General features: G+C 39.6%; 1 protein-coding gene across 1 annotated transcript in view; it reads right to left on the bottom strand.

Moving 5' to 3' along the window:
* The window catches only part of FBXL16 (F-box and leucine rich repeat protein 16), a 194,386-nt gene that overhangs the window by 53,304 nt on the left and 118,632 nt on the right, over positions 1-22,450 (bottom strand). The window contains exon 2 of the mRNA XM_053695039.1: positions 17,508-18,206. Within this exon, the coding sequence (XP_053551014.1) occupies positions 17,508-18,194 (687 nt within the window). The 5' untranslated portion in view covers positions 18,195-18,206. The remainder of the gene's footprint in view (positions 1-17,507; positions 18,207-22,450) is intronic.

Raw genomic sequence — 22,450 nt, 5'->3', positions numbered from 1 at the left:
CTAACTTCAATTATTAACCCCTAATCTGCAGACCGGAGCTCACCGCTATTCTAATAAATGTATTAACATCTAAAGCTAAGTCAAACCCTAACACTAACACCCCCCTAAATTAAATATAATTTTAATCTAACGAAATTAATTAACTCTTATTAAATAAATTATTCCTATTTAAAGATAAATACTTACCTGTAAAATAAATACTAATATAGCTACAATATAAATTATAATTATATTATAGCTATTTTAGGATTTATATTTATTTTACAGGTAACTTTGTATTTATTTTAACCAGGTACAATAGCTATTAAATAGTTAAGAACTATTTAATAGCTAAAATAGTTAAAATAATTACAAATTTACCTGTAAAATAAATCCTAACCTAAGTTACAATTAAACCTAACACTACACTATCAATAAATTAATTAAATAAACTACCTACAATTACCTACAATTAACCTAACACTACACTATCAATAAATTAATTAAATACAATTCCTACAAATAAATACAATTAAATAAACTAGCTAAAGTACAAAAAATAAAAAAGAACTAAGTTACAAAAAATAAAAAAATATTTACAAACATAAGAAAAATATTACAACAATTTTAAACTAATTACACCTACTCTAAGCCCCCTAATAAAACAACAAAGCCCCCCAAAATAAAAAATGCCCTACCCTATTCTAAATTACTAAAGTTCAAAGCTCTTTTACCTTACCAGCCCTGAACAGGGCCCTTTGCGGAGCATGCCCCAAGAAGTTCAGCTCTTTTGCCTGTAAAAAAAAACATACAATACCCCCCCCCAACATTACAACCCACCACCCACATACCCCTAATCTAACCCAAACCCCCCTTAAATAAACCTAACACTAAGCCCCTGAAGATCATCCTACCTTGTCTTCACCTCACCAGGTATCACCGATCCGTCCTGGCTCTAAAATCTTCATCCAACCCAAGCGGGGGTTGGCGATCCATCATCCGGTGGCTGAAGAGGTCCAGAAGAGGCTCCAAAGTCTTCATCCTATCCGGGAAGAAGAGGCGATCCGGACCGGCAACCATCTTGATCCAAGCGGCATCTTCTATCTTCATCCGATGACGACCGGCTCCATCCTGAAGACCTCCACCGCGGACCCATCTTTATCCGGCGACGTCCAACTGAAGAATGACGGTTCCTTTAAGGGACGTCATCCAAGATGGCGTCCCTCGAATTCCGATTGGCTGATAGGATTCAATCAGCCAATCGGAATTAAGGTAGGAATATTCTGATTGGCTGATGGAATCAGCCAATCAGAATCAAGTTCAATCCGATTGGCTGATCCAATCAGCCAATCAGATTGAGCTCGCATTCTATTGGCTGTTCCGATCAGCCAATAGAATGCGAGCTCAATCTGATTGGCTGATTGGATCAGCCAATCGGATTGAACTTGATTCTGATTGGCTGATTCCATCAGCCAATCAGAATATTCCTACCTTAATTCCGATTGGCTGATAGAATCCTATCAGCCAATCGGAATTCGAGGGACGCCATCTTGGATGACGTCCCTTAAAGGAACCGTCATTCTTCAGTTGGACGGAAGAAGATGGGTCCGCGGTGGAGGTCTTCAGGATGGAGCCGGTCGTCATCGGATGAAGATAGAAGATGCCGCTTGGATCAAGATGGTTGCCGGTCCGGATCTACTCTTCTTCCCGGATAGGATGAAGACTTTGGACCCTGTTCTGGACTTCTTCAGTGGATGTCTAGCCCCCGCTTGGGTTGGATGAAGATATCGGAGCCAGGACGGATCGGTGATACCCGGTGAGGTGAAGACAAGGTAGGATGATCTTCAGGGGCTTAGTGTTAGGTTTATTTAAGGGGGGTTTGGGTTAGATTAGGGGTATGTGGGTGATGGGTTGTAATGTTGGGGGGGGGTATTGTATGTTTTTTTTACAGGTAAAAAAGCTGAACTTCTTGGGGCATGCCCCGCAAAGGGCCCTGTTCAGGGCTGGTAAGGTAAAAGAGCTTTTAACTTTAGTAATTTAGAATAGGGTAGGGCATTTTTTATTTTGGGGGGCTTTGTTGTTTTATTAGGGGGCTTAGAGTAGGTGTAATTAGTTTAAAATTGTTGTAATATTTTTCTTATGTTTGTAAATATTTTTTTATTTTTTGTAACTTAGTTCTTTTTTATTTTTTGTATTTTAGCTAGTTTATTTAATTGTATTTATTTGTAGGAATTGTATTTAATTAATTTATTGATAGTGTAGTGTTAGGTTAATTGTATGTAATTGTAGGTAGTTTATTTAATTAATTTATTGATAGTGTAGTGTTAGGTTTAATTGTAACTTAGGTTAGGATTTATTTTACAGGTAAATTTGTAATTATTTTAACTATTTTAGCTATTAAATAGTTCTTAACTATTTAATAGCTATTGTACCTGGTTAAAATAAATACAAAGTTACCTGTAAAATAAATATAAATCCTAAAATAGCTATAATATAATTATAATTTATATTGTAGCTATATTAGGATTTATTTTACAGGTAAGTATTTATCTTTAAATAGGAATAATTTATTTAATAAGAGTTAATTAATTTCGTTAGATGTAAATTATATTTAATTTAGGGGGGTGTTAGTGTTAGGGTTAGACTTAGCTTTAGGGGTTAATACATTTATTAGAATAGCGGTGAGCTCCGGTCGGCAGATTAGGGGTTAATAAGTGTAGGCAGGTGGAGGCGACGTTGTGGGGGGCAGATTAGGGGTTAATAAATATAATATAGGGGTCGGCGGTGTTAGGGGCAGCAGATTAGGGGTACATAAGGATAACGTAGGTGGCGGCGCTTTGCGGTCGGCAGATTAGGGGTTAATTATTGTAGGTAGCTGGTTGCGACGTTGTGGGGGGCAGATTAGGGGTTAATAAATATAATATAGGCATCGGCGGTGTTAGGGGCAGCAGATTAGGGGTACATAAGGATAACGTAGGTGGCGGCGCTTTGCGGTCGGCAGATTAGGGGTTAATAAGTGTAGGTAGGTGGAGGCGACGTTGTGGGGGGCAGGTTAGGGGTTAATAAATATAATACAGGGGTCGGCGGTGTTAGGGGCAGCAGATTAGGGGTACATAAGGATAACGTAGGTGGCGGTCGGCAGATTAGGGGTTAAAAAAATTATTCAAGTGTCGGCGATGTGGGGGGACCTCGGTTTAGGGGTGCATAGGTAGTTTATGGGTGTTAGTGTACTTTAGAGCACAGTAGTTAAGAGCTTTATAAACCGGCGTTAGCCCAGAAAGCTCTTAACTACTGACTTTTTTCCTGCGGCTGGAGTTTTGTCGTTAGATGTCTAACGCTCACTTCAGAAACGACTCTAAATACCGGAGTTAGAAAGATCCCATTGAAAAGATATGATACGCAATTTACGTAAGGGGATCTGCGGTATGGAAAAGTCGCGGATGAAAAGTGAGCGTTAGACCCTATTTTGAGTGACTCCAAATACCGGCGGTAGCCTAAAACCAGCGCTAGGAGCCTCTAACGCTGGTATTCACGGCTAACGCCAAACTCCAAATCTAGGTCTAAGGTATTGAGCTTAGGCCCCTTTTGGTATAAATCATGCCACTGTTTCGCCGCCAAATAAAAAAAAACTATTAACTTTTTCATAAACTTTGTGTTTCTCACTGAATTTATTTACATACCGCTGTGTGCAGTTGTAACACAAATGGATGTAAAAGCTTCTCTGGATTCCCTTTGTTCAGAAATAGCAGACATATATGGCTTTGCCATTGGTTTTTGGTAATTAGAAGGCCGCTAATTGCAGATGTGCACCACACTTTTGAATTTCTTGGCATTGAAGGGGTTAATTAGTAAGATGGCAAAGGTTATAGTATTCTAGTGTAAGGATTAACCTCCCACCTGACATCTCCCTCCTCCCTGATCCCTCCCAAACAGCTCTCCCCCCCACTCCTCACCTCCATTACGTTTTAGTGCTTATATATATATATATATACATACATGCAACCACAATTCCGATAAAGTTGGGACAGTATGTAAAATGCAAAAAAACAAACAAAAAGAGTAATTTGAAAATTCAATTCACCCTGTACTATAGTGAAAACACAATATTAACATATTATTTGGTGTTTAACTTTATGCATTTAATTTATTTTTGAAAATATACACTCACTTCAAATCTGATGAGTGCAACACATTCCAAAAAAGTTGGGACAGGGGCAATTTAGGACTAATAGCAATGTGACAAGTTGAAATAATAAGCTGATGTGAAACAGATGAGACAATAGTGTAATCATAGTATATGAGGAGCCTCCAAAAAAGGCCCAGTCCTTCAAGAGCGAGGATGGGTCGAGGCTCATCAATCTGCCAGCAAATGCGTTAGCGAAAAACCGAACACTTAGAGAACAACATTCCCCAAAGACAAATCGGTAGGACTTTGGGCATTTCACCTTCTACTGTGCAAAATATAATTAAAAGATTCAAAGAATCTGGTCAAATCTCGGTGCATATAAGGCAAGGCGGAAAACCACTTCTGAATGCATGTGATCTCCGATCCATTAGATGTCACTGTCTCAAAAAACATAGTGAGTCTGTAATGGATATACTGACACGGGCTCAGGAATACTTTGGTAAACCTTTGTCAGTCAACACTATTCATCGCTGCATCTACAGATGCAAGTTAAGGCTTTACTATGCAAAGCCGAAGCAATACATCAACACTGTCCAGAAGCGCAGCCAACTTTTCTGGGCTTGGTCTCATCTGAGATGGACAGTAGCACAGTGGAATTGCGTTTTGTGGTCTGACAAGTCAACATTTGAAATAGTTTTTGGAAGAAACAACCAGCGTGTTCTCCAGACCAAAGAGGGAAAGGATCAGCCAAGCTGTTATCAGCGTCAAGTCCAAAAGCCAGCATCTGTCATGGTATGGAGGTGTGTCAGTGCCCATGGCATGGGTAACTTGCACGTCTGTGAGGGCTCCATTAATGCAGAAAAATATGTTACATTTTGGAGCAACACATGCTGCCCTCCAGACATCAGGGCATATTTAACAATGTGCAAGCGGACATGATACGAAGTAGCGTATCATGTCCGCTGCACATCGCTGCCCATCGATAAATACCGACAGCACACGCATTCTTGTGAACTGCTGGTGCAATGCCGACCCCTGCAGATTCGCGGCCAATCAGCCGCTAGTAGGGGGTGTCAATCAACCCGATCGAATTCGATTGGGTTGATTTCTGTCCGCCGCCTCAGAGCAGGCAGACAAGTTATGGTGCAGCGGTCTTTAGACCACTGTTTCATAATTTCTTGATAACTTCTGTTTCCGGCGAGCCCAAAGGCTCGCCAAAAACAAGGGACCTCAAGCTCCATAAGGAGCTTGATAAATATGCCCTATCATCTTTTCCAGGGACATCCCAGCAGGAAAACACCAAACCGCATTCTGCCTAGATTACAAGCGCATGGTTGAGTAAGAAGAGTGTGGGTGCTAGTATGGCCTCTCTGCAGTCCTGACCTGTCTCCGATTGAGATTGTGTGGTGCATTATGAAGCGCAAAATAAGGCAACAAAGGCCCTGTACAGTTGTTTAGCTGAAGACATAAATAATGGATGAATTGGGGAACATTCTGTTTGATAAACTTAACCAACTGGTGTCTTCAGTGCTCAAATGATTCCTAAGTGTTATTAAAAGAAAAGGTGATGTTACACAGTGGTAAACAGTCGATTGTCCCATCTTTTTTGGAGTGTGTAGCAGTAATCAGATTTGAAATGAGTGTTTATTTTCAAAAATACATTAAATTTACAAAGTAAAACATCAAATAATGTGTTAATGATCACCAAGATTACAAGTTGTGCGCTAAACCTGGTGCATAAATAACGCTAAAAATGTAGTGCTACTGCACTTTCCATAGCGCTGCCTTTACAAGTGACACAAAAACATTATTTTATTGTGCGTTTTTGCATAAGCGAAAACTCCACTAGGATTTACATTTTTAGGCTTGTCAGGTTGCGTTCGTATTACAAATTCCAAAAAACGTATTTTGCACAAGCGTTAACCCAAATAGTGAGAAAAACCTAACTTAAGTTTTTGTGTGAGCGTGCATGTATTCCCCTTTTAGAGTTCAATGGAGAAAAAAAGTGGGAAAAAAAGCTAAAACCTGAGATCGTACAACCTCCATAGCATTTTCGCATTCCCCATAGAAGTCAATGGAGAAACAAAAAATGTTGAAAAAACAAACACCACATTAGCAAATGTGAAATATTGTAAGTAAATACATACAGTATCTCACAAAAGTGAGTACACCCCTCACATTTTTGTAAATATTTTATTATATCTTTTCATGTGACAACACTAAAGAAATTTCACTTTGCTACAATGTAAAGTAGTGAGTGTACAGCCTGTATAACTGTAAATTTGCTGTCCCCTCAAAATAACTCAACACACAGCCATTAATGTCTAAACTGTTGGCAACAAAAGTAAGTACACCCCTAAGTGGAAATGTCCAAACTGGGCCCAATGTGTCAATATTTTGTGTGGCCACAATTATTTTCCAGCACTGCCTTAACCCTCTTCGGCATGGTGTTCACCAGAGCTTCACAGGTTGCCATTGGAGTCCTCTTACACTCCTCCATGACGACATCACGGAGCTGGTGGATGTTATATACCCTGCGCTCCCGCACCTTCCATTTGAGGATGCCCCACAGATGCTCAATAGGGGTTAGGTCTGGAGACATGCTTGGCCAGTCCATCACCTTTACCCTCAGCTTCTTTAGCATGGCAGTGGTCATCTTGGAGGTGTGTTTGGGGTCGTTATCATTTTGGAATACTGCACTGCAGCCCAGTCTCTGAAGGGAGGGGATCATGCTCTGCTTCAGTATGTCACAGTACATGTTGGCATTCATGGTTACCTCAATGAACGGTAGCTCCCCAGTGGTTCCAGTAATCCATGTCTTTAGTCTGCTTGTCTTCAGCAAAATGTTTGCGGGCTTTCTTGTGCATCATCTTTAGAAGAGGCTTCCTTCTGGGATGACAGCCATGCAGACCAATTTGATGCAGTGTGCAGCGTATGGTCTGAGCACTGACAGGCTGACCACCCACTCCTTCAACTTCTGGATATGACGCTGAGCATATGCACTCAACTTCTTTGGTTGACCATGGCGAGGTATGTTCTGGGTGGAACCTGTTCTGTGAAACCGCTGTATGGTCTTGCCCACTATGCTGCAGCTCAGTTTCAAGGCCTTGGCAAACTTCTTAAAGCCTAGGCCATCTTTATGTAGAGCAACAATTCTTTTTTTCAGATCCTCAGAGAGTTCTTTGCCACGAGGTGCCATGTTGAAATTCCAGTGAGCAGTATGAGAGAGTGTGAAAGTGATAACACCAAATTTAACACACTTGCTCCCCATTCACACTTGAGACCTTGTAACACTAACAAGTCACATGACACCGGGGAGGGAAAATTGCTAATTTGGCCCGATTTGGACATTTCCACTTAGGAGTGTACTCACTCTTGTTGCCAATGGTTTACACATTTAATGGCTGTGTGTTGAGTTATTTTGAGGGGACACCAAATTTACAATGTTATACAGGCTGTGCACTCACTACTACTCTACTTGTAATAGCAGCGAAATGAAAATGGCTCGAAAAAAAGACGATTGCACTAGCGCAAAAGCATTTGTGCTTCACTTGCTATCTAGCCTTCAGTGTTTAATGTCCCTTAAAAATATACTGGACTATCTAGTTAAATATTGGTCACTTTTGCAACTCTATTGAAGACACATTGGGGGAGATTTATCAAGCAGTGGTCGTAAGCAGTAAGCAGTTAAGAGACAGCGGTCGGAAGATTGCAATAATCCCAATCAAATATGATTGAGATGATTAACACCCCCTGCTAGCAGCCGATTGGCCACGAATGTGCAGGGGGCAGCATTGCACAAGCATTTTACTAGAAATGCTTGTGTAACGTTAAATGCCGACAGCGTAAGCTGTCAGTATTTAGCGATGTTGGGGGGACATGATCACTCACAGATGACTGGAAGTGCTTTGAAAGTTTTAGCAGAATGCAGAACTGAAAGCTGAACTTTACTCACTTGAAATTACAAATAAACCAGTAATTTGTACGTTTTTTTTTAGGAAGGGTGCCAAATTATTAACCAAACATCCCTCTAATAATTCCTATTCTGATACTTACTATTCAGTGGCCAACCTCACCTGAACCTGGAGACTTTGGCACTCTATGGTGTTATAAGTACAGGTTACTCCAAAGCTCCAGCATAAATAAGGGTTAATTGTCAACCCGAAACGTTGCTGTTTTTTGGGGGGATCCCCCACACTTGCAATAAAGTCCACTTTGTTTCACTAGAGCTTTGGAGTATTTGTTACTAATATAGGCTTGGTAAGCCTTCTCCGAGCGAAGTGTGTGGTGCTATATTCTTTTCAGCAATATAAGTACAGGTTAACCATCATGAACGTGATCTGCTAATGTAGAGGTAGGATGAAGGGGGTGTAAATCTCACACACACTCAGGGCAAGATTACAAGTGGAGCGCTAAATATCAATTTCATGAAAGCGATATTAGCGCTCCATTGTGTAAAACATGCGCACGCTAATGTGCGCTGGTATTACAAGTTTTCAGCAATGCAAACACAACCTTGCATTTGCATTGCTGGGAATCATTGCACTCATGAGAGCGTGCTTCCATAGACCTGTTTGCAGGCACACAATAATTAACCAGCCATTACAAGTGGCTAGTTATTGCTACCCCTTCGCTGCACAATGTTCTGATGCTGTTTCTGACGCATTGTGAACTGAAATACGGATGATGAAAATATATTTTTCTTGATATATGTTCAGTATATTATTGTAATATGTGTTTAAAGATAACATATTATGATAAAATGTTAAAGCAGGTGGATGTGTTTTCCCAAGATCAAATTATTAATAACAGTTTATTTATTTTTTTATTATTTATTTTTATTTTATTGAGGATTAAGTATTGGCATACAAACAATAACTTGCAGCAAAACTCAATAACAATGCTTTGTTAACAAAAGTTGTTTTACATATATCATGTTAAAAATCAATGCAAAGGATCTAGCTGCTTCCAGGGTACAGAAAAATATAATGAGAATACTTCTAGTACAGTGTATATATGATATGCCAGTATAATGGTAGAACCTTCTCCACCGCTCAGGAGGCCACTTTTGGACCTCAAATTATTTGTACCGAATTATCAAAAGAAGGTAACCTGGAATAGATTAGACCACTTATGGGTCACATAACAGAAACCTCGAAATTTTGTTTTATAATGTAGCACATTGTAGTGAATTGTAATAGGTGCATCTAACGTATATTAACAACATCAACTAAGAATTGTCACATAGATTTCTTTTCTATAAACTTTATGGACATGTCTATTTTAATAAAGATAAAAATTAGCATGTCTATTAGCTTCATGGACATGTTTATCAACTATTTACATAGGCTATAGGCTAGCTAAACAGAACTATAGAGGACTACGCCTATTACATGATCCATAGGGTATATGAGCAAGACTAGTGGTCTGAGACATGCCCATGGTCTATGTGTTATATATACAAGAAAATGAAAGTTACATCTGCTGTCATAGAAAACTTACGGCTAGATTTGGAGTTTTGTCGGTAACGACCCGAAAAGCTAACGCCGGCTTTTTTCTGGCCGCACCATAAAAATAACTCTGGTATTGAGAGTCCACATAAAGGCTGCGTTAGGCTCCAAAAAAGGAGCGTAGAGCATATTTAACGCAGCTTCAACTCTCGATACCAGAGTTGCTTACGCAAGCGGCCAGCCTCAAAAACGTGCTCGTGCACGATTCCCCCATAGAAAACAATGGGGCTGTTTGAGCTGAAAAAAAACCTAACACCTGCAAAAAAGCTGCGTTCAGCTCCTAACGCAGCCCCATTGTTTGCTATGCGGAAACACTTCCTACGTCTGCACCTAACACTCTAACATGTACCCCGAGTCTAAACACCCCTAACCTTACACTTATTAACCCTTAATCTGCCACCCCCCGCTATCGCTGACCCCTGCATATTATTATTAACCCCTAATCTGCCGCTCCGTAAACCGCCGCTACTTACATTATCCCTATGTACCCCTAATCTGCTGCCCTAACATCACCGACCCCTATATTATATTTATTAACCCCTAATCTGCCCCCCACAACGTCGCCTCCACCTGCCTACACTTATTAACCCCTAATCTTCCGAGCGGACCTGAGCGCTACTATAATAAAGTTATTAACCCCTAATCCGCCTCACTAACCCTATAATAAATAGTATTAACCCCTAATCTGCCCTCCCTAACATCGCCGACACCTAACTTCAATTATTAACCCCTAATCTGCCGACTGGAGCTCACCGCTATTCTAATAAATGTATTAACCCCTAAAGCTAAGTCTAACCCTAACACTAACACCCCCCTAAATTAAATATAATTTACATCTAACGAAATTAATTATCTCTTATTAAATAAATTATTCCTATTTAAAGCTAAATACTTACCTGTAAAATAAATCCTAATATAGCTACAATATAAATTATAATTATATTATAGCTATTTTAGGATTAATATTTATTTTACAGGCAACTTTGTAATTATTTTAACCATGTACAATAGCTATTAAATAGTTAAGAACTATTTAATAGTTACCTAGTTAAAATAATTACAAAATTACCTGTAAAATAAATCCTAACCTAAGTTACAATTAAACATAACACTATACTATCATTAAATTAATTAAATAAAATACCTACAATTACCTACAATTAAACCTAACACTACACTATCAATAAATAAATTAAATACAATTCCTACAAATAACTACAATGAAATAAACTAACTAAAGTACAAAAAATAAAAAAGAACTAAGTTACAAAAAATAAAAAAATATTTACAAACATAAGAAAAATATTACAACAATTTTAAACTAATTACACCTACTCTAAGCCCCCTAATAAAATAACAAAGACCCCCAAAATAAAAAATGCCCTACCCTATTCTAAATTACTAAAGTTCAAAGCTCTTTTACCTTACCAGCCCTGAACAGGGCCCTTTGCGGGGCATGCCCCAAGAAGTTCAGCTCTTTTGCCTGTAAAAAAAACATACAATACCCCCCCCCAACATTACAACCCACCACCCACATACCCCTAATCTAACCCAAACCCCCCTTAAATAAACCTAACACTAAGCCCCTGAAGATCATCCTACCTTGTCTTCACCTCACCAGGTATCACCGATCCGTCCTGGCTCCAAAATCTTCATCCAACCCAAGCGGGGGCTGGCGATCCATCATCCGGTGGCTGAAGAGGTCCAGAAGAGGCTCCAAAGTCTTCATCCTATCCGGGAAGAAGAGGCGATCCGGACCGGCAACCATCTTGATCCAAGCGGCATCTTCTATCTTCATCCGATGACGACCGGCTCCATCCTGAAGACCTCCACCGCGCACCCATCTTCTTCCGGCGACGTCCAACTGAAGAATGACGGTTCCTTTAAGGGACGTCATCCAAGATGGCGTCCCTCGAATTCCGATTGGCTGATAGGATTCTATCAGCCAATCGGAATTAAGGTAGGAATATTCTGATTGGCTGATGGAATCAGCCAATCAGAATCAAGTTCAATCCGATTGGCTGATCCAATCAGCCAATCAGATTGAGCTCGCATTCTATTGGCTGTTCCGATCAGCCAATTTTATTAGGGGGCTTAGAGTAGGTGTAATTAGTTTAAAATTGTTGTAATATTTTTCTTATGTTTGTAAATATGTTTTTATTTTTTGTAACTTAGTTCTTTTTTATTTTTTGTACTTTAGTTAGTTTATTTCATTGTAGTTATTTGTAGATATTGTATTTAATTAATGTTTTGATAGTGTAGTGTTAGGTTTAATTGTAGGTAATTATAGGTATTTTATTTAATTAATTTAATGATAGTATAGTGTTAGGTTTAATTGTAACTTAGGTTAGGATTTATTTTACAGGTAATTTTGTAATTATTTTAACTAGGTAGCTATTAAATAGTTCTTAACTATTTAATAGCTATTGTACCTGGTTAAAATAATTACAAAGTTGCCTGTAAAATAAATATTAATCCTAAAATAGCTACAATGTAATTATAATTTATATTGTAGCTATATTAGGATTTATTTTACAGGTAAGTATTTAGCTTTAAATAGGAATAATTTATTTAATAAGAGTTAATTAATTTCGTTAGATTAAAATTATATTTAACTTAGGGGGGTGTTAGTGTTAGGGTTAGATTTAGCTTTAGGGGTTAATACATTTATTAGAATAGCGGTGAGCTCCGGTCGGCAGATTAGGGGTTAATAATTGAAGTTAGGTGTCGGCGATGTTAGGGAGGGCAGATTAGGGGTTAATACTATTTATTATAGGGTTAGTGAGGCGGATTAGGGGTTAATAACTTTATTATAGTAGTGGTGCAGTCCGCTCGGCAGATTAGGGGTTAATAAGTGTAGGCAGGTGGAGGCGACGTTGAGGGGGGCAGATTAGGGGTTAATAAATATAATATAGGGGTCGGCGGTGTTAAGGGCAGCAGATTAGGGGTACATAAGAATAACGTAGGTGGCGGCGCTTTGCGGTCGGCAGATTAGGGGTTAATAAGTGTAGGCAGGTGGAGGCGACGTTGAGGGGGGCAGATTAGGGGTTAATAAATATAATATAGGGGTCGGCGGTGTTAGGGGCAGCAGATTAGGGGTACATAAGGATAACGTAGGTGGCGGCGCTTTGCGGTCGGCAGATTAGGGGTTAATAAGTGTAGGTAGCTGGCGGCGACGTTGTGGGGGGCAGATTAGGGGTTAATAAATATAATATAGGGGTCGGCGGTGTTAGGGGCAGCAGATTAGGGGTACATAAGGATAACGTAGGTGGTGGTCGGCAGATTAGGGGTTAAAAAAATGTAATCGAGTGGCAGCGATGTGGGGGGACATTGGTTTACGGGTACATAGGTAGTTTATGGGTGTTAGTGTACTTTAGAGTACAGTAGTTAAGAGCTTTATGAACCGGCGTTAGCCCAGAAAGCTCTTAACTACTGACTTTTTTCTGCGGCTGGAGTTTTGTCGTTAGATTTCTAACACTCACTTCAGACACGACTCTAAATACCGGAGTTAGAAAAATCCCATTGAAAATATAGGATACGCAATTGACGTAAGGGGATCTGCGGTATGGAAAAGTCGCGGCTGAAAAGTGAGCGTTAGACCCTATTTTGAGTGACTCCAAATACCGGAGGTAGCCTAAAACCAGCGTTAGGAGCCTCTAACGCTGGTTTTCACGGCTACCCCCAAACTCCAAATCTAGGCCTTAGGGAGGGACAAAATTTTTTTTATATATATATATATATATATATATATATATATATATATATATATATATATAACTGGAGGGTGTGATCATGGCTATTAGTTTTTACAGAGTCTATTGACTGCTGGACATAACAGTAGAGATTACATTGACTAACCTTTATATTAAATAGGAGCAAAAAAATAAGAAAAACGAAAAAAGAATAAGTCTCTGGAAATAGCTATCTTCTACATAAGAATTATAAACCTTCGTTGGTTGTCCCTGACGCCCTGCATAAAATGTTTCAGGTCTCAGCCATGGTGTCCCTTAAGGCCAGGAGTTGCTTAACCCACTCCTCTCCTGCAGAGCAACATAGAGTGACAATAGTTCCAATGCAAGTACACTGGGAGCTGCACGGTTGGAGGCCCAGGGCATTGTAGTATTAGGGTAAGCATCCAGTTCTCTAGGGAGTCTAGATGGTTGCAATGGTAGAGAAAGTTCTTGACAAAGGATTGACTGCTTCTAAGCTGGTGGTGCTCCTTATAGACTATTTCAAGGCAGCTCTGATAAGGCACAGTCCCCGGAGACCCCGTCTCCCTCCTAGGAGGGTCGGCCGCTTACTCCACGGTAGTCGGTAGAGTTGATTCCAGGGTACACCACAACAGATGGCCATCCAGGGTTGAGCTTTGTGTGTCCCATGTGGGTGGTGTTGACCGATAAGCAGAAATGCCTCTGTACTCATGCCATGAAGACTCTGAAGCTCCCGGGCCCCGGCTCCACGGGGCCAGGGAGGGGAGGTCAGAGTGAAGCAGGTCTTGCACTGGGTTTCCCTCCTCTCCACCCGTCAAACAATAAGCTCTTTTACCTGTAAAAAAAATACAATACCCCCCCAACATTAAAACCCACCACCCACACACCCAACTCTACTCTAAAACCCACCCAATCCCAAGGTAGGGTGATCTTCAAGGGGGTAGTGTTAGGTTTTTTAAGGGGGGATTGAGTGGGTTTTAGAGTAGGGTTGGGTGTGTGGGTGGTGGGTTTTAATGTTGGGGGGTATTGTATTTTTTTTTACAGGTAAAACAGCTGATTACTTTGGGGCAATGCCCAGCAAAAGGCCCTTTTAAGGGCTATTTGTAATTTAGTATAGGGCAGGGAATTTTATTATTTTGGGGGGCTTTTTTATTTTATTAGGGGGATTAGATTAGGTGTAATTAGTTTAAAAAAATTGTAATTATTTTTTTATTTTCTGTAATTTAGTGTGGGGGGGTGTTTTGTACTGTAGTTTATTTAATTTAATTGTAGTTAATTGTAGGTAGTTTATGTAATTAATTTAATGATAGTGTTAGGTGTAATTGTAATTTAGGTTAGGTTTATTTTACAGGTAAATGTGTACTTATTTTAACTAGGTAGCTATTAAATAGTTAATAACTACCTAGTTACAATAAATACAAAGTTGCCTGTAAAATAAATATAAATCCTAAACTAGCTACAATGTAGCTATTAGTTATATTGTAGCTAGCTTAGGGTTTATTTTATAGGTAAAAGTATTTAGTTTTAAGTAGGATTAATTTATTTAATAGTAGTAATTTTATTTCGTTTTATTTTAATTATATTTAAGTTAGGGTTAGACTTAGGTTTAGGGGTTAATAAATTTAATATAGTAGCGGCGACGTTGGGGACGGCAGATTAGGGGTTAATAAATGTAGGTAGGTGTCGGCGGTGTTAGGGATAGCAGATTAGGGGTTAATAAAATTGAACTAGTGTTTGTGAGGTGGGAGTGCGGCGGTTTAGGGGTTAATATATTTATTACAGTGGCGGCAATGTCCAGTCGGCAGATTAGGGGTTAAACATTTTAGTTAAGTGTTTGCGATGTGTGGGGGGTGGTTTAGGGGTTAATAGGTAGTTTATGGGTTTTAGTGTACTTTGTAGCACTTCAGTTAAGAGTTTTATGTTACGGTGTTAGCCCATAAAACTCTTAACTATTGACTTTTAAATGCAGTAGGAGTCTGGACAGGAGAGGGTCTACCGCTCACTTTTTCAAGCAATCATAATACCGGCTTTAAGAAAATCCCATTAAAAAGATAGGATACGCAATTGACGTAAGGGGATTTGCTGTATGCGAAAATCGCTGAAAAAAAGTGAGCAGTACACCTGTACCTGCCAGACTCGTAATACCAGCGGGCGTTAAAAAGCAGCGTTGGGACCCCTCAACGCTGCTTTTTAAGGCTAACGCAAGACTCGTAATCTAGCCGAAAGTTTCCATTGCAGTCAATATGGGAAGTGCGTTTTTTTCTGTGATCACAATCTAAAATGGATTCAGCTTCTAAAACATCACTTCCTGAAAATAAGTTTTCAGTTGTTAAAGGGATGATCATGTAATACCTATATCCTAAATCACTTGAAAGTGATGCAGTATAACTGTAAAAAGCTGACAAGAAAATATCACCTGAACATCGTTATGTAAAAAAAGGATCACATCCCTTTAAGTATTTGTTTTCAGGATCAAAACTGGGAATCAAATTAAAACTGATATATACAATGGCTGTTTCACACCTCTTAAGAGTGTAAGTTGTTTTGAATTAACAGCTTTTGTACACCGTGTAAGGGAGATCGTCATTTGTATGTGTTAGATTAACCTATTGTAACCTGAATCCATTTTAATAAATCTCCCAAACAATCTGAAATGACAAAATCCCAGTCACAAAAATGTGATTGCTATTGAGATCTCATTTATGAAAATGACAGTTCTGAAAATGACAATCACGATAATGTAACTAAATTAGAAGCATTTACAGAACACGATTGCAACACACTATTTCTAGATTTCCTTTTTTTTTGCTATTTTCCACACATCCTGTGAAGTATTAAACACATATGACAATGTCTGTCCTTCCCACTGCAGACGGGACATACAACAGTGATGCACAGAGCTTTGATGAAACTAGACCCTGTATACAAAAACAGCTCTAAAAGGTTCTTTGTGGCAAAAAGTGTCTTGCACAGGCACAACATAATAGAATTATTCCAAATTATCTTGGGACACTTGCAAATATGTCAAATTCGATAATTGTAAAATGGTCTTGTTAAACTGTTTAAAAGTATAGAGACAATGGGGCCGATTTATCAAGGGCCGAATGGCCCCTGATGGCCCTGTTTCTGTGCGAGCTTTCAGGCTCACTGGAAACAGCAGTTATGAAGTAGCGGTCTTAAGGTCACTGCTCCTTAACTAGTCTGCTGCCTCTGAGGCTGAAAAACGTCAATCCGCCCGAACCTATACGATCAGGTTGATTGACAACCCCTGGCCCCTGCTAGTGGCCGATTGGCCGCAAATCTGCAGGGGGCAGCATTGCACAAGCAGTTCACCAGAACTGCTTGTGCAATGTTAAATGCTGACAGCGTATGCTGTCGGCATTCAGCGATGTCTGTCGGACATGATACGCTACAGCGTATCATGTGGGACAGACATTGATAAATCGGCTCCAATGGATTATGATGACCAAGAAAATGTTTGCTCTATGTAAAAAAATAAAGCTTTTTTTTCCCGATAAGCTGAAAATTCATTTTCAGCTCTGAGAAACACCCAATGATTATGATTGCCTTAAAATCAAATGATGAAAAACAGACAAAAAACAATCAGCCGATAGATATAATTGACCCCATAATCATACCCAACCATACCCCACAATGTTTAAGAATTAGAAAAGTTCCATCATTTATGGTCACACATTCAACCTTCATAAAGAAATGGAATAAAATACCCTGACCCATTGTTCTCTGACACTTATGATTTACTCAAAGAACATAAACCCTATCTGTTTATTTAAACAAACAAAGACAGCACAGGAAAACTTAAGATCATAGTTTAATGCCTATGTTAAGACATTTCAAGAGAGTATGACTAAATAACAGAAGACACTTCTGTTTTCTGACAGGTAGTCAAAAGGTTTATAGGCTATTGCACAATGTCATACTCAACTGAGCTCAGCCTCCAATCAACACTCACAGTAACCTACTCCTCCTTTGTTCATTAGCTACAATTTAGATTGTAATACTCTGTCCCCATCTAGCCCTGAGATAGCAAAGAACACAAATACAAAAAAAATGGGATGCTCTACCAAATCAGAGTATGTGTTTTTGTAATATTATGCAACTGTTTGCCAACCTAGCAACCAATCATTAAAACAAAAACATTTTATAGTATTTATGCCTCACCTCCAGTCCAGCATCAGTGATGGTCGACCTTTTAAGACTCACAGACTTAACTCCTTTCTTGGATAGTGGGTAGTTGTCAATGAATTCACATATATCCAGGTCAGACACTCCCACCAAGCAGAAGGAATCAAACCCACGCACAGCAAATCCTTGTAGATTAACAAACTCCTTTTCCCCTGTGGTCAGGATATTGTATAGTTCCTTGGCATGCAAAACAGGGGTTAGGCCCACCCAAAATCTAGGCTGGTATAAAACTCGCCTCCAAGTCTTGCAAACCTGTGCCAAAACACACTTCTCACAAGCTGAGAAGTACGAGAACAGACGGTTTAGTATTTTTTCATCTAGAGCCACATGCCAGTCCATTCCCTGGCCTTGTACTCTATCTACAGAGGGGCCACAAGGAATTAGTAAGTTCTCCTCTCCAGGGCTGAGTCCCAGTGGGATGCTGTGGGTGGGTGGTGGGGGTAGGATGGGCAACACTGCAGGGTTGACATGCTCTGAGTGCTTCGGGAAAGCTTGACTGAGGATTGAAGGGACAGAGGGAGGCTGGCACAGACGGTTCTTGACAGCTGGTGTTCCTTTGGTAATGCTGGCTGAACCTAAGCCATTGGTGGGTCCAGGGATTTTCACTAGTCCATTGCGTGGTAAGCACTGGGCTTTTGTGTCTCCGTTACTTGTGTTTGACATGATGGTAACTCACTACAGGAAACAGAGAATAAGGTTTAGAAGTTTAATCATAATCACTTATAACAGTATAATGCATACAACTAGTTAATGTTTTATATTTTTTTGTGGGGTGCATTTCTACACTATTAATTATACATGCATTTATCATTCTGAATTAAAATGTATTACTAACAACTCATATCACATATAAATATAAGTAACCCAAGCCCTATCACTTGTGGTTTCATTATATACAATTGTTTCTCTTTCTGTTCCTTTGTTTGTACAAATATATGAGATACATTTTGTATAATAAACAAATATCAATATAAAACACTTCAAAATGTCTGAATTGTAAGAATGACTTCACAATGCAGCTTTAGTCTCTGCCACTTTGGAACGGTTCCAACCATCTCTCTCAATTTGGAAACATTTTCAAAGCTCAATTAAAAAATATATCTACAATTTCAGTGCAAGAACAGTCATCATTTTAATAAACAATGTAATTACAAAATAAACTATAAAATGCAATTCTATCCTTGAGTTTTTTGTGACTGCAACAACATTTTGAGATACTAAACTGAAAGAGTCTGATAAGCAGAGGAGACATTTTGTTCTGATATAAAGTCAGCTTTTCAGCACCATGGAGAGTTGATATGTGCAATTGTGCATATCATTTTCTGCAATGACAAAGTAATTAGGAGGATAAAAACACTATAAAAACAAGCAAGACTGTTACACTAGTGCACTGGTACTGTTCAATTAGTACTTACTATGGAAGTCATAAATGTCTTATTTACGTACATTATATACACAACTTTAACAGTGCTTACGCTTATGACCAGTATTTTGTTGATACATCATTTTAATTATGACAATTATAAATTTGTGTGATGGTAAATGCTTTCCCATGTTAATAGACACTTGACATTAGGGACCCTGCAGGAGAGTACAAACTTGGGGGCCGATTTATCAAGTGTCTGGTGGACATTATCCGCTGTAGCGAATCATGTCCGCCAGACTTTGATAAATGCCGAAAACATACGGCATTTATTATTGCACAAGCAGTTCTGGTGAACTGCTTGTCCAATGCCGCCCCCTGCAGATTTGCGGCCGCTAGCAGGGGGTGTCTATCAACCCGATCGTATGAGATCGGGCGGATTGAGGAGGCGTACGAGTTAAGGAGAACCGGTCTTAAGAACGCTGCTTCTTAACTCCTGTTTCCGGCAAGCCTGAAGCCTCGCGCGGAAACAGTTGTATACGGACCAATTCGGGTGGTGATAAATCACCCAGAGAGTAGAGTGGCTAATCATACTAGGCCAGATTACAAGTGGCGTGCTAATGATAGCATGGATCACAATAAATAATATCGATGGACCACTCAAACATTAGCAGGTAGCTTGATATTACAAGTTTATGGTAAATCCCATTTACAAATGAAGGGTTAGCACAGCCAACATCGTTTTAGCTAAAACTTTATCAATTGATATCACAACTTTGCTAAATAGTGCTCATATTACAAATTTAAAGTTATATATTGTATTTGAGCAAAATATAAATGTGTATACATATACAAGTGTATTTATGTGTTTATATGTGTAAATATGTATGTGCACACATCAGTGGCGTATTTATGTTTTGTGCTGCCCTAGGCACTCAAAATTCTGCTGGCCCCCCTCAAAGGTTTTAGGTCTTTTTTCTACTTAATATTTCTTTGGGTCATTGTGTATAATGTTTTTGTTTTGTTTGTTTTTTAATAACAATTAAAAAGAAAATTTGCTAGTAAAACACTTGCATACAGGTAGATTGAATTGCATGCATCTCATACCATTTTCTACCTGAGAGAAGGGAGAGAAAAGAAGGGGAGTGGAAAAAAGGGAGGGAAATGAAAGGAGGGAGGGAGGGAGAGAGAGAAAAGTGGTGAGGGAAAGAAAGGAGTGAAAGAAGGAAGCAAGGGAGGGAGTTTAGAGAAAGAAGGGAGGGAGGGAAAGAAGGGAGTGAGTCGAGGGAGTGAATTAAGAGAGGAAGGGATGGAGGGAGAAAGCGAAAGGAAGAGAGGAAGGAAGTGAAAGAAGAATACACTTTGAAACAATCACTGCCCTTTACATGCAACAACATACATTAATTACCATCATTCAAGTAATGAAACTTTTTAAGTGTCCGTTTACTATTTACTCCATGGGTTCATGAATGCAGAGAAAGCTATCTATTAGTAGCTAACATACATTAGCACTGAGAGTTTAAGATTAGACATCACAAGCTGATCTAAGCAGTGCACAGACACATCAGTCTGTTAGCGGTTAAGACCTGCAATAAGCACTGGGCTCGCAGACCCACCACAGCTGATATCAGCACAAGGTCTTCTCCTCCAGCCTCACCTTGGAAGCATATCCCCGGTCAAGTTTCTCGCCAAGAACGCTTCCACTGCAAAAATTCCGGCTTCTCTAAATGAAGCAACGGTTTAAAGGAGCACTGCCTGTAAAGAGCAACCTTAATCAGCGCATGTGCCTTGTCTTCTCTGTAAAAGCCTGCCCTTTATCGCTCACTGTACTGTATGTTGGCTTTAAGAGAGAGGATAGGACAGATGTGTTGTCCATCCCAAATCGTCTGCATTAGGCACCGGCCTTGTTGGCCTAGGCCATAATACGCCCCTGGCACACATACATATGTATATATATATATATATATATATATATATATACACACACATATAAACACATATACACACATAAATACACATATATAGGGCAGGTAAATTGAAAATTAGATTCAATATGGGAAAATGCAAGGTTCTACATTTTGGAAGTAAAAAGAAGCAGGCAACCTAGGACTAGACTAAGCCAAACAGAGGAGGAAAGGGATTTGGGAGTAGTAATAGATAACAAACTAAAGATGGGAGCCCAATGCAGGGCAGCAGCTTCTAAGGCTAATAAGATACTAGCATGTATTAAAAGAGTCATTGATGCAAGGGAGGAAATCATACTTCTGTCACTATATAAATCCCCGGTAAGACCTCACCTTGAGTATGGAGTGCAGTTCTGTGGACCGGTCTTAAAAAAGACATTGCAGACTTAGAAAAAATTCAGAGAAGAGAAAGCTAATAAGGGGAATGGAGAATTTAAACTATGAGGAGAGGTTAGCCAAACTGTGTCTATTTTTACTAGAGAAAAGGCGCTTGAGAGGTGACATGATTACTTTATATAAATATATTCAAGTCCCATATACAGAGATGGCAGAAGTTCTGTTTACTCCAAGAAAATTGTTTGAGACATAGGGGCCTAGTTATCAAGCCGTCAACCTCAAATACGCTGCGTATTCCGCAGCGTATTTGTGGCGAGGCTGATACGCCTTAGTTATCAAAGGCTCGAGACAGGCAAAAGTAGAATTTTGTGACGTAAGCTTCGATCCGCCGGACTCAGTCCGACACAGATCGATTCTTACGTCACTCCAGATGTTCCGCACACAAGTGCGGCACATTCTCACTACTTTTGCTAGCTATCAAAAAACTAGCAGGTACGCTCGGCACTTTTACGGCCCAGCGTACCTGGTTTTCAAAGCGCCAGCCTGGAGGCGGCGGATCCCATAGGAATCAATGGGAGTCTGACCATAGCGAAAGTACAAGTTCGCTGCTGACAGACATCCCATTGATTTCTATGGGAGCTGTCTACACCTAACACCCTAACATGTACCCCGAGTCTAAACACCACTAATCTGTCCCCCCTACACCGCCGCAACTAAATAAAGTTATTATCCCCCTAAACCGCCGCTCCCGGAGCCCACCGCAAGCTACTCTATACATATTAACCCCTAAACCGCCGCTCCCGGAGCCCACCGCAACTATAATAAATGTATTAACCCCTAACCCGCCGCTCCCTGAACCCGCCGCAACCTATATTAAATGTATTAACCCCTATCCTGCCCCCCCTACACCGTCGCCACCTATAATACATTTATTAACCCCTAATCTGCCCCCCCTACACCGTCGCCACCTATAATAAATTTATTAACCCCTATCCTGCCCCCCACTACGCCGCCGCCACTGTAATAAAATGATTAACCCCTAAACCTAACCCTAACCCTAACGCCCCCTAACTTAAATATTAATTAAATAAATCTAAATAAATTAACTCTTATTAACTAAATGAATCCTATTTAAAACTAAATACTTACCTTTAAAATAAACCCTAATATAGCTACAATATAAATAATAATTATATTCTAGCTATCTTAGGATTTATTTTTATTTTACAGGTACCTTTCAATTTATTTTAACCATG

Source organism: Bombina bombina, chromosome 11 (assembly GCF_027579735.1).
Source record: "Bombina bombina isolate aBomBom1 chromosome 11, aBomBom1.pri, whole genome shotgun sequence".
NCBI lineage: Eukaryota > Metazoa > Chordata > Amphibia > Anura > Bombinatoridae > Bombina > Bombina bombina.
Note: the sequence above shows the minus strand (reverse complement) of the source record. Positions and strands in the feature narration are given on the sequence as shown.